The sequence below is a fragment of the Phacochoerus africanus genome, chromosome 1, assembly GCF_016906955.1.
Source record: "Phacochoerus africanus isolate WHEZ1 chromosome 1, ROS_Pafr_v1, whole genome shotgun sequence".
Lineage (NCBI taxonomy): Eukaryota > Metazoa > Chordata > Mammalia > Artiodactyla > Suidae > Phacochoerus > Phacochoerus africanus.
This window is the reverse complement of record NC_062544.1, coordinates 35,516,537-35,529,574: the sequence shown is the minus strand read 5'-3', so window position 1 is coordinate 35,529,574 and position 13,038 is coordinate 35,516,537. Positions and strand designations below refer to the sequence as shown.

The 13,038-nt window shown below is 36.1% G+C and overlaps 1 protein-coding gene across 9 annotated transcripts in view; it reads left to right on the top strand.

Moving 5' to 3' along the window:
• ERBIN (erbb2 interacting protein) overlaps nt 1–13,038 on the top strand; it is a 117,459-nt gene that overhangs the window by 38,067 nt on the left and 66,354 nt on the right. For all 9 annotated transcript variants that reach the window (XM_047798759.1, XM_047798586.1, XM_047798502.1 and 6 more), the window contains exons 4-5: nt 1,747–1,864; nt 11,823–11,901. In XM_047798759.1, the coding sequence (XP_047654715.1) occupies nt 1,747–1,864; nt 11,823–11,901 (197 nt within the window). The remainder of the gene's footprint in view (nt 1–1,746; nt 1,865–11,822; nt 11,902–13,038) is intronic.

The window sequence follows — 13,038 nt, the reverse complement described above, 5'->3', positions numbered from 1 at the left end:
AATTTTTTGCATCTATATTCATCAAAGATATTGGTCTATAGTTTTGTTTTTTGGTGATGTCTTTGGTTTTGGTATTAGGGTGATGGGGGTGTCATAAAATGTCTTTGGGAGTGTTCCTTCTTCCTCAACCTTTTGGAAAAGTTTAAGAAGGATGGGTATAAATTCCTCTTTGTACGTTTGGTAGAATTCGCCTGTGAAGCCAATCTGGTCCTGGACTTTTATTTGTACGGAGTGTTTTTATTACATAATGAGTGCTTTTCTTATATAGAGTTTATTCAGTGCCATTTTGACAACAGTTTGTTTTTTTTTTTAAAGATTTTACTTTTTAGAATAGTTTTAGATAGACAGCAAAATTAAGAGAAAGGTATAGATATTTCCCAGAAATGTACCTTGTACCCACACATGCATGGGTTCTACCATTATCACTCCCATCCCCACCAGAGTGGTTAAACCACCAGAGTAGTTAAAACTGATTAACCAGGAGTTCCCGTCGTGGCGCAGTGGTTAACGAATCCAACTAGGAACCATGAGGTTGCGGGTTCGGTCCCTGCCCTTGCTCAGTGGGTTAATGATCCGGCGTTGCCTTGAGCTGTGGTGTAGGTTGCAGATGCGGCTCGGATCCCGCGTTGCTGTGGCTCTGGCGTAGGCCGGTGGCTACAGCTCCGATTGGACCCCTAGCCTGGGAACCTCCATATGCCGCGGGAGCGGCCCAAGAAATAGCAACAACAACAACAACAAAAAAGACAAAAGACAAAAAAAACAAAACTGATTAACCTGTGTTGAAAAATCATAATCACCCAAAGTCCGTAATTTATGTTATGGTTTGCTCTTGATTGTGCATTCTCTGGTTTTGCGCAAATGTATAATGATGTATATTCACCATTATAAAGTTATACAGAGTATTTTCATTGCCCTAAAAATCCTCTGTGCTCTGTATAGTTTTTTTTTTTTTTTTGGTATGGAGCTTAGAAGTAGTCTGTTTATTTACTGCTTTTGATTAAATATATTTAAGTCACATTTCATTATTGTGATTTTAGCATAATAGTATACTTCCTCCCTTATTTATTTTGTCCTTCCAAATCAGGATTTTATATTTTAAGTCATTTTAAATCAATTGTACATATTAGAATTTAATTTAGGGAGTTCCCTTCATGGCTCAGTGGTTAACGAACCTGACTAGGATCCATGAGGATGCAGGTTTGATCCCTGTCCTTGATCCAGCATTGCCATGAGCTGTGGTGTAGGTGGCTGACGAAGTTCAGATCTGGCATAGTTGAGGCTATGGTCTAGACCGGCAGCTGTTGCTCCAATTCAACCTGAGAACTTCCGTATGCTGCAAGTGAGGCCCTAAAAAACAAACAAACAAAAAAGAACAAAAAAAGAATTTAATTTGTATCAGCTATTATTTTGGGATAAGAGTGCTTGAAATACAAGCTCCAAAGTTTACCATATTTAACAGCCACTTATTTTTTATAATCCTAACAAAATATGCCATATACTTATTTTCACCAAGTGCAATTTGCCTAGGGCAGAAGTAGGAGGCTCTAAATCAGTCTGAGTAGTTCAGTTGTGTTCAGATCCGTAATAGCATAAAACAGTAAGAGGTCTTTCCTGGTATTTGTGTAGGTATAACTCATTCAGTTTTAATGACATTAATAATATTTGTTTGCATAAAGATTAATAAATGAAATATTTAAGGAAACTTAAGGAATAATCAAAATCCTTTTCCATTTTTTTTTTCAATAGCAACTTTTTAACTGTCAGTCTCTACACAAACTGAGTTTGCCAGATAATGATTTAACAACGTTACCAGCATCTATTGCAAATCTCATTAATCTCAGGGAACTGGATGTCAGCAAGAATGGTAAGATTTTTTTCACCTTTACTTTTTGCACTTGGGAACATGTTATATCATTAAAATTTCTGTTGTGTTGTAGCAAATAAAAAGATAAAATTAAAAATCAGATTTTAATGTATTATCAAATTGATTTTCATGTATATATATATATGATCTATGAGAGCTTAAGGCACGGTGGAGAATAAGTATAAACAATTTTAAATGACCATTTATTTAAAATGCTATGGATAAATGCATGTACGTTTTATATGTCCTTAAATTTATGTATTTATATGTATTCATTGCCCCCTTGATAATGATGAGAGGCTAATAACAACTTGAATGTTTGTTGTTGATTACACAATTTGATACATACCTAAGAGTGGAATGTATTATAGCTCTAACAGTATGGACAAGAAATGTGTACAGGGTAGTGTTAAAGTTTTTTTTAAAAAGTTGTGCAACATAAATGAACATCAGCAAATGTTTATCGAGAGACTGGTCTGTGCCAAATACCTTATTAGGTTCTTGGATTACAATGAATGATGAGACGTAAAAAGACATGGTCTCTACTCTCCTGGGCTGTATAGTCTTGGCCTAGTTTGTTTAGTGTGATAAATGTTGAAGACTATGGACTATATATTCCAAAATATTAAGTTCTTACCTTGGAGGAAGAGAGAAGTAGACACTTGAAAATTTTAGAACAAGCACATTACAGTATATTGGAATAATATTGGAATAAGCATTTCCCAAGAACAAACAAATCCTTAAAACATACCCACAAAGTCATTATCACTCTCAAGAAATTTGACATTTTCCCTGTTGCCTAAAATGCCCTTTTTAGCTATTTGCCCACCCAGCCCCTACCTTCGAGTTAAAGGTCACATACAACATCCACTTGTGTCTCTGATTTTTTAAAATTAGGAACAATTTTCCCATCTTTTTGTGACATTTTCATTTTTGTAGAGTTCAGGTCAGTTGATTTTTATTTTGTGTGAGTTTTCTTACTATTTTATTTTAATGTTAAATAAATTTCCTCAGCTTGAAACTTCTCTTTAAGGGCAGTTTGAAATTTGTTTCCATTCCTGGTGCTTAATAGAGTGGCAAGTATTGCTTAAGAAATTCCAGAGTAAATGAATTTGATCCATTACCATTGTAGCTCTCCACATGCTGACAGTTAAGTAGCGTTATAGAACTTCAGAATTGTTTGCCATTAGACTAGACTGCCTTCCACTCCAGAGGCATATCTTTTCTACTTTTTTGGTCTTTTAAAATGAGAGATGTTAAGGTGTAAAGAAAGAGCTCTGAAATAATCTGGGTATTACTGATAAAATTATATACACCTGGGAAAAGCTAGCAAACCATGTTACTAGTCTTCATGGTGTGAAGCTATTACTTGACTCAATAATGAACATTCTTACGTATATCCTCCTGAAAATGCACTAACCATAGATTTAGTACTCTAAATTGAGAATGGTACTGTTATGCCCTTGAAGCATCATTAAATTATTATCTTAGGCTTTCATGCATTTTCTTGAAGAATATGTGTTTTGAGTTATGACAGCCTATTGGACTGTAGCATTTCTTTTTTTAAATTCTAGTTTAAGCAATTCCTTGTTACTTATATTGAAAGCCTGTTTTATACAATTTTATCAACTTGTGAGTGTTTTAAGGAGTTGGAGATAAAAATTTCTGTGTGACCAAAAGATCTATGATAAGCACTTAAGTATCCTGCCCTGGAAAAGAATGGCATTAGTTCTTGTTGCTAATAAAACCTTATAATTTATTTTCACTAAAAATTAAGTTGATGTATCTGTTCTTTCCCTCTCTATGTGATCATATCTATTATATATATATAGTTTTTTTTTAATTTTTTAATGTTTTTCTTGGAGTTCCCGTTGTGGCTCAGTGGTAATGAACCTGACTAGTATTCATGAGGCTGTAGGTTTGATCCCTGGCCTCACTCAGTGGGTTAAGGATCCAGTGTTTCTGTGCGCTGTGGTGTAGGTTCTGGCATTGCTGTGGCTTGGCGTGGGCTGGCAGCTGCACTCTGATTTGACCCCTAGCCTAGGAACTTCCGTGTGTTGCAGGTGTGGCCATAAAAAGAAAAAAATTAATTTTTGCAGCTTGTGGCAATGCTGGATCCTTAACCCACTGAGCGAGGCCAGGGATCAAATCTACATCTGCATGGGCACTATGTCAGGTTCTTAACCTGCTGTGCCACAATGGGAACTCCTCATCAACTTTTTAAATGGCACAATTAGCCCCTTGCCTTTTACTTGTTTTTTTGTTTTTTTCTCCTTTTAGTCTTAAACTGATGTCTAAATACAACTGCATTTCATTGATGATGAACAAAGCTAGTAAGGAGAGACAAACTATGATAGAGTCAGAGCGGTTATCTTGACTGATAAAAATTCTAGTACTTCTAATTCCTAATCTAATATTCATTATTACAACGGATATAATTAACCCATTTTACTTTTAGAGAGTTGCGATTATTTTGATATTTAATGTTTTTGATATTTTAGTACTTAACCCTAAAGTGTATGCTTTTACAAGTCTGCATTATTGAAAAAAAGAATATGATCTGTATATGTACCGATGTGGTTGTTTATGAGAAATTTGAATTTTGTCAGTTGCATATTTGATTAAGTGACAATTTGCTTACAAGAAGGGCTAGCAGACTAAATGAAAACAATTTCTATCAGATTTGAGAACTATACTATTAAAATTTCATTTGCCATTAAGATGATCACTGTGTTTGAGATGAATGAGAATTTCACCCTATATTTTGAGTGAGAAAATTGAAGTTACCCTTTCTTTCTTTTTTTTTCATTGTTAAATGTACAGTAGGTTCCAAGACAACACTTCATTATAGCTATATGTGGCAAAAGATGTTATAGCAGGGAATCTAGATGTTTAAATAGGAATGGAATCATCATTGCCTCAGGCACAACGAACAGTTTACTTTTTGCAGATTTCCTAATTCTACCTGTGGCCACGGGGCCTTACCCCCGGCCTTTGCTTATACCTCCTGGAGTTTCTTCTGCTCCTCCTTCTATTTCTGCTTGAATGCTTCCTTGCCCATCTCCTTGGCCTTTTTTTTAGGCTGCTTCAGGGGCTTCTTCTTGCCAACTTCACCGCCCGACATGACACCTACCACCCCTTTCCCAGACCCTGCCACCAGATGCCCTAAACTTTTTTTCTATTTCAACATCTAATCATGTTAAATCTTGCATAAAATGCTTTAATCTTATATGCAAGCTCTAGTGTTTTTACCCCTTCAGGTGTTATCAGTTAAACCTAATTTAATCTTAATATGTTGTTTTCATATTTATTTTCTATATGCCTTTTTGGAGGGAGGCAGGAAACATTGTGGCATATTTTATTGGAGTTTTAGCAAGCTGTATTTATTTAAAAGCACTTGTTTTAGGATTTTTACTTTCAGATTTTAATAGTTTCTAATCTTTCACATAGTTCTTTCAATGTTTTTCATTTTTTTGTCTTTTTTTTTTTTTTTTGTTGTTGTTGTTGTTGCTATTTCTTGGGCCGCTCCCGCGGCATATGGAGGTTCTCAGGCTAAGGGTTGAATCAGAGCTGTAGCCACCGGCCTACGCCAGAGCCACAGCAACTTGGGATCCGAGCCGCGTCTGCAACCTACACCACAGCTCAAGGCAACGCCGGATCGTTAACCCACTGAGCAAGGGCAGGGACCGAACCCGCAACCTCATGGTTCCTAGTCGGATTCGTTAACCACTGCGCCACGACGGGAACTCCTGTTTTTCATTTTTTTTAATGATTAAAACTTTTTTTTTAGTGATTAAAACATTTATTTAGGAATAAGAATTGTACTCTAAACATTGCTTCTCTCTTTATTTGCTCTATTCTTATATTGGGGAATTAATCTAATTTTCAATTAGACTATACATAAGGAAATATTAACTACTTCCCTTCCTGCCTGTTGAGGCTGCTGACCACATTTTAGACTGGTCTATGTACAGAAGGTATATAAATTTAAGGTACTAATTTTGTCTTTATTTTGTAAGGCCTATCATTTTTTTAAATCACTTATATTCTATGATAAAACTGGAGTGTTGGAGTTCTCTTGTGGTGAAGCAGGTTAAGGATTTGGCATGGTTGCTGCCATGGCTTGGGTTCAATCCCTGGCCTGGAAACTTATACATCACAGCCAAAAAAAAAAAAAAAAACCCTAGAGTGTTAATTTATAAGTCTTGATTTGCTCTTCTCTTTCATGTCTGACATTTAAGTTTATTGTTAGATTTTCAGAGAAATGAAAAGCTCACCAAACTGCTATCCCAATAGTAGCCGGTGTTAGAGAAATGATCATCTTTGTGTTCAAATGGCCTGTCTTATTTTAATTGATAATTACAACAGTTTGCCAAAAGGGTTGATACGGAAAGCTAATGGAGAGGAGAGATAAAGAAATGAATACTCTCTAAGTTGTAAATTTTCCCATATGAGCACACTGAATAAAGAACTAGGAACTACAAGGCAAAGAAACCAGAAAGAGGAGCTCAGATCTTTCTGTTTGATATGGGAATGCCAGAGAGGTTAGTTAAGGTCTTTCTTTTTAATTGAATCAAAAGGCTCAGAAAAAATGGGTTGAAAGTTTGTGGTCAAACAGAAAGCAGTTCATTGAACCTGAAAAAAATCTCGTGACTGGGGACAAAATGCTGGAAAAGGCTGTTCACTTTACATTCAAAGAAGTTAAATCGATTACAAGGGAAATTGCAGATTACTGGGGAAATCACTGTATTTTTCTCTTATTTAAATTTTCTAAAATTGTTGATTTGCTTAATAGTTAAAATGTTAAGTTGAGCTGTTTTAATAAATCACCTTATTTAAAATAATGAAAGAAGAAAAACCATGTGTTAAACTGACATGGAACTTTAAAAATTTAGGGTGGTAATCACTGGTCCACTGCTAGGTGTGTTGTTAGTGTAGTAAACTAACACTGAGTTAGTGAGGTGCTCAATCACAGTGCTTCACCATATGCCTTACCACTCATTGTACTATACCTGGTCCAGACCCTACATGTATTATTCCCTAGCAAATGTAATTATTTGAGTTGGCAATTTCTGGTTTAGACTGTTTTAGCTGGAACTCAGTATATTTTATACTATTTATAGAAATGGTTAGCATTTAAATACAGAATGGTAAGGAACTACTATTAACTTACACTGTACAGTTAGGCATTGGAGTATTGGTGCTCTCCATGCAGAGACCACCACAATCACCTGTGGTTGAGCCTTGGGGATCTAAAGGGAATCTCAGGGTGTTAAAAGACTTATTATAAGATTTAGGCATGTGTTTGGTGATTGGAAGAGGGTTTAAGAATATGAGGGTTTGCTATGGATGGAATGCTGTCAAGAGGGGTAGTTCTGTGATTGAGAGTCTTAAATCTTATCTATAGGGATGGCAGATTAGAGTGAGGCTAAAGCTGTAATCAGTAAAGAAGCAATAGTTACTCATTAGGAGAAGAGGTGGCTTAGACAGTGTTCATATTTTTATCTTTGTTAAGACATGATTACAAATTTGCTTTTGTCTTGATCTGTCATGGTTAAAGATGGCTTCATCTCGTATTGATATTCTGTGAAATTGTGTAGTTTAACAGGACTCCAAGGCTCCCTTTGAATGCAGCGTGCTCATGGTAAGACAAAGATTAACTAATAGTACCAGGCTAGTTCCTAAATGTCAGGAGATATTTTTTCTCTTTCTCTGCAGTAAAGGGAGAACTCTTTTGAAAGAAATAGATTAATATGAGGAGGATAGCCTTGTATTATAATATCTTCACTTTAGAAACTGAGTCAAATTCTTATAAAAAGTATATGACGAAGAAGGAACACTATTGAAGTCAAGTGAGAATGAAAAAGGAACAGATAGTTTAAATTGTTAGAGAATTAAGAAGTAATTCATGATAAAATTGAGGTTCTGCATACTTTATGTATGAGGATAAAAAGAGCCTTCATTGGAAATAAGCTAACATAAGCATTGAGGGTAGGCCTCATTGAGAAAAGTGACTTGAGCAAGGACTTAAGGAAGTGAGGAAGTTAGCTATATAGATAGCTAAGGTAAGAATGTACCAGGAAGAAGAAATAGCCAGTGTGAAGTTTGTAAGATGTGAGTGTCCAGGGCATGTATGAGAAACAGAAGGCTGTGGTAGCTAAGACAGCAAGATTCGAAAGTGATAGAGCTAGTATAGACTCTAGATATAGTTGAAGGTTGAGTCAACAGATTTCATGATGGGTTTGGATGTGGGGTGTGAGATAAGAGGTAAGGATGATCTCAGTGGTACTGGTTTATGCAAGGGAAGGATAGAGTTGCTGCCAGCTGAGGTGGGGACATCTGGGGAGTCACAGTATTTAATACAAAAAATCAGGAGCTAATATTTGTTCATGTTACATTTAAGATAAAATATCCATATACTCGTAGGGGTTTGGAGCTCAGTCAAAAGAGAAATGTGCTAGCAATACTTTTTGGGGAGTTGCCAGCGTATAGATGATGTATAAAGCCTGAAATTAGATACATTAATCGAGGACATGAGTGTGAAAGAGGCCTAAAGAACAAGCCGTGGGGCAACCCAGCATTAAGAGTTCTGGAGGAAGGAGGGAAAGGTACAAAAGATAATGAGTAGGAACAGTCCTGAGGAAGAAAGAAAACCAATAGAATGAAACTTATGTTTTTGTCCTATTTGGAGTTAAGGAGAGGTAATTGGAGATGTTTGGAACTTGAGCGTATATAAGAGGAAGAATTGAAATCACAGTAAATACATTGCTAGCAATTTGTAAAAGCAGGAAACTAATGAGTACTTTAAAACTACTTGCTTAGGAAAAAATTACTACCATGTATCTGTAACTGAAGATGATTTAGAATTACTGATTTTGCAGGCACTGGTTAATCTTTATAAACCACATGCTATGAAATAAATTACTGTAACATTTGAAAAATATAAAGTAAATGTTTGTATTTGTAGAAGATGATACAGGCATTGCTTTCCATTAAATATTAAAGTTGTAGGAAGTTCCTTTGTGGTATGTTAGGGATTTGGCATTGTCACTGCAGTATCCAGGATCACTGCTGTGGTGCGGGTTTGGTCCCTAGGAACATACATAGAACTCTTAAAATTATCTTTCCCCATATAAAATTTTAGAACAGTAGAACATGCTATAATCTTTGGTTTCTCCTTAGATAGACTTTGTCATACACTAAAAATATTATAGTTTGGAATAATATTTATGTAGACTATTTCAAGATACATTACAGACTTTAATAAAAGCCAGTGAAATGAGAAACATAAGAATTAAAATGAAGTGGGTCTCTAATGAGGACAGCATAGAATGTCCTCCTTCTGCCGTCAACATGAATTTTTTTTTTTTTTTAAGTATATGATAAGAATTATTCACCACAACCTATTCTGGGCATTCAAGGCTGGTTTGATATTTGAATTTTTTTTTTTTTTGTCTTTTTAGCACAGCACAGGCAGCATATGAAAGTTCCAAGGCTAGGGGTCGAAACGGAGCTGCAGCTTCCAGCCTATGCCACAGCCACAGCAACGTGGGATCTGAGCCACGTCTGTGACTTACAGCACAGCTCAGGCAGTGCTGGATCCTTGACCCGCTGAGTGAGGCCAGAGATTGAACCCACATCCTCACGGATACTAGTGGAGTTCTTTACCGCTGAACCATGATGGGAACTCCAATATTGACATTTATAGAATCCTCACTCTTACTCAGATTTTTCCCAGTTTACATGTGTGTGGTAGGTTTGAATATTCACCACAGTCAGGTCTCCAGGTCTCTTTAAGTCTTCTCTTACCTGGGTAGTCCTTTGTTTTCCTTTGTCTTGTCTTTTTTGACCTGGATAGTTTTTGATTTTTTGGCCACTCCCAGTCATATAGAGTTCCTGGAATTCTCTCCCCCTGCCTTTTTTTTTATGGGTTCCTTTGTTATGCAAAAGTTTTTAAGTTTAATTAGGTCCCATTTGTTTATTTTATTTTTTAATTTGTATTTATTTTTTGCTTTTTAGGGCTGCACCTGCAGCATATGGAGGTTCCAAGGCTAGGGGTCGAATCGGAGCAGTAGCTGCTAGCCTACAGCTCAGCCATAGCAATGCAGATCCGAGCCACCTCTGCGACCTATACCACAGCTCACAGCAATGCTGGATCCTTAACCCACTGAGTGAGGCCAGGGATCAAACCTGTGTCCTCATGGATACTGGTCAGATTCATTTCCACTGAGCCACGATGGGAACTCCCCACTTGTTTATTTTTGTTTTTGTTTTTATTTTCATTCCTCTGGGAAGTGGATCCGAAAAAAAATTGCTGTGATTTATATTAAAGAGTGTTCTGCCTATATTTTCCTCTTTTTTTTTTTTTTTACAGTATCCGGCCTTATGTTTTTTATAGTATCCAGCCTTTATGTTTATGACCTGGACAGTTTTGAAGATTACTGAACATTTGTATAAGATTTCCCTTAATTTGGATTTGTTTGATGTTTGCTTATGACTAAATTCAGGTTGCATGTTTTTGGGCAGGAATATGGCAGTAGATGTTGCATCCCTTCTCAGTGCATCTTTGATTAGTTGCCCCATGATGATGCTGTTAACTCCTAATGCTAACTTTGAAACAGTTAAAGTGGTGCCTGTGAGATTTCTTCACTTTTTTTCCCCTCTTATGATTAGTAATTATATCTTTGAGGGGGAAATTTTGAGACTGTATTAATATGCTGTTTCTCTTTATTCTTTTACCTAGTAATTTTAGCATCCATTGATGAGTTTTGACTGATTGGTTATTACATTGATCTATACCAGTTGATGATTTTGTATCATCCATTTTTTATCATCTGAAATTCTATACTTGGTACTGTGGTAAACTTTATTTAGAATCATACAGTGCTGCAGTTGAAAGAGCCTTAAATGATGCTCTGGTGTCAACCTTCTTGAATAGTCACTTTGTGTTAGAGGCGGTCTTACAATACAGAACTTTAGGAATATTTTTTAAAGTTATTCATTTGCATTCTTCAATCTAGATTACAGTAGTACTACTTAAAGTTGATCTATGGAGAGTTCCTGTCCAAAATAAAATAAAATAAAAATAAAATCTATGGATTTTTGCTAATTCACAAGTTATTGTTACTGTGTTTTTGCTGAGATAATTGAGATAAGATTAAGTGCTTAGAAATTTTTACCATAATTTGACTTGTCACATTTGTATTGTTGTTGTTTTTTTTTTGTCTTTTTGCAATTTCTTGGGCTGCTCCCACGGCACATGGAGGTTCCCAGGCTAGGGGTCTAATCGGAGCTGTAGCTGCCAGCCTACGCCAGAGCCACAGCAGTGTGGGATCCGAATCGCGTCTGCGACCTACACCACAGCTCACGGCAACGCCGGATTGTTAACCCACTGAGCAAGGGCAGGGATCGAACTGCAACCACATGGTTCCTAGTTCGATTCGTTAACCACTGCACCGTGATGGGAACTCCCACATTTGTATTGTATTTTATAAAAGTGTTGGTGTACAATTGCCTCAGACATATCCACTGGCATATATGACACAGATTTTCTACCTCTTCTGTCTTCAGCTTTGCTTTCATCTTTGTTATCTTATGTGAATTAGAGGCCAGCTCAATCTGGAGCCCAGCATTTAAAAAGTAATGCCTCTTATTATGTGAGAAAAACAGAAAGAATACTAAATGTTCTGTATTTTGTGTCCTTAACACCACATTGAGAAGGCACTGGTTTTCAGAAAAACTAAGAAAAGGGAAGGAAGGTAAAACTCATCAAGATAATGAGCATTTGTAAGAGGCAAAAAAAGAAGAAAGAAATTGTTGCAGAGGTTTCTGTTTGGTTGTGTTGGTTTGTCAGTTTACTAAGTTTGCTGCTCAGTTGGTAAATTTTGAATCTGTAAATCATAATACTGTCCTTTGTAATAGATTCTTTTCACTTGATCATTATTTGTTCACTTTCTAGGAATACAGGAGTTTCCAGAAAATATAAAAAATTGTAAAGTTTTGACAGTTGTGGAGGCCAGTGTAAATCCTATTTCCAAGTAAGTGCTCTCTTGAATTATAAGTTATGTTTGTGAGTAAAGCAGCTATGAAATAGTAGAATCTTACTGTCTACATTTTAAAGAACAATTAATATCAGTCTTAAATATATACAAAATTTTAATTCTAGATTATAAATGAGCCTTTTAATTACTCTTTCTAACCCCATGTATTACAAAGGTAAATTTGACATCCAACAGATCATGCAAGTGTCTTTCTCCAAGTTTCATTGTCCGAAACGAGAATAGAATGTAGGTCTCCTAGCTCAGTATTAGTTGCACAACATAAGAATGTCTTCACCTACAAATCCAGTGTGTGTCACACTCAGACTTTTGAAGGTAATAAAGGAAACATAAAGGTCTAAAAGGGAAAAATAGGAGTTCCCTGGTGGCTTAGTGAATTAAGGACCTGTTATTAGTCACTGTTGTGGTGGGAGTTCCATCACTGGCCTGGGAACTTCAGACAAAAAAAAAAGGGGGAGGGGGACAGTACAAAAAGGAAAAGCCATGTGATTGGTTGTACCATATGCCAGAGGTCATATATATTCCTTTGTGGTGGTAATGGCTATATAAACAGGATGCTCTCCTAACACCAAAGCTGATAAGTCTTGCAGAAATGGAATGATGAAGCAAAAGATATATGGTGTGAAGCATAGCTTAGTAAAGCTAAGTAGAAAGTTGAAACCAGTTTTCACGTATTACAATACTGTATTTGAAGAGTTTTTCCAGAGTCACATGACTTGTTGTAGAAAGATGGAAGAGCTGTGACATAGTGGGGAGAGAGAAGATGAATCAAAGACTGATGTGTCTTACTTACTACCAGTTTTGTTCTTGTTACCATCCTGGACAAACATGTAAAGAAGATGTTTTGCCTCCATGTGAAAATAGTTCTCTAGCATCAAGTTTTAGATCTATAATTTCTTTTGTATGCCAGACTGAACAAAAGTAAAGCTAGTTAATAGGTTCTTATATGACCTTAAAATGTCATTCAGCTTTTAATAATCTCATTTGGTCACTATAAAATTTTACAATCTTTATTTGAATGTTTAGTGGCCTAATATTGAAACTGAAAATTATCTAAACCAGGGGCTCTCAAATAGGGACAATTTTGGCCTTAACTATTACTTAATAAATTCTGGA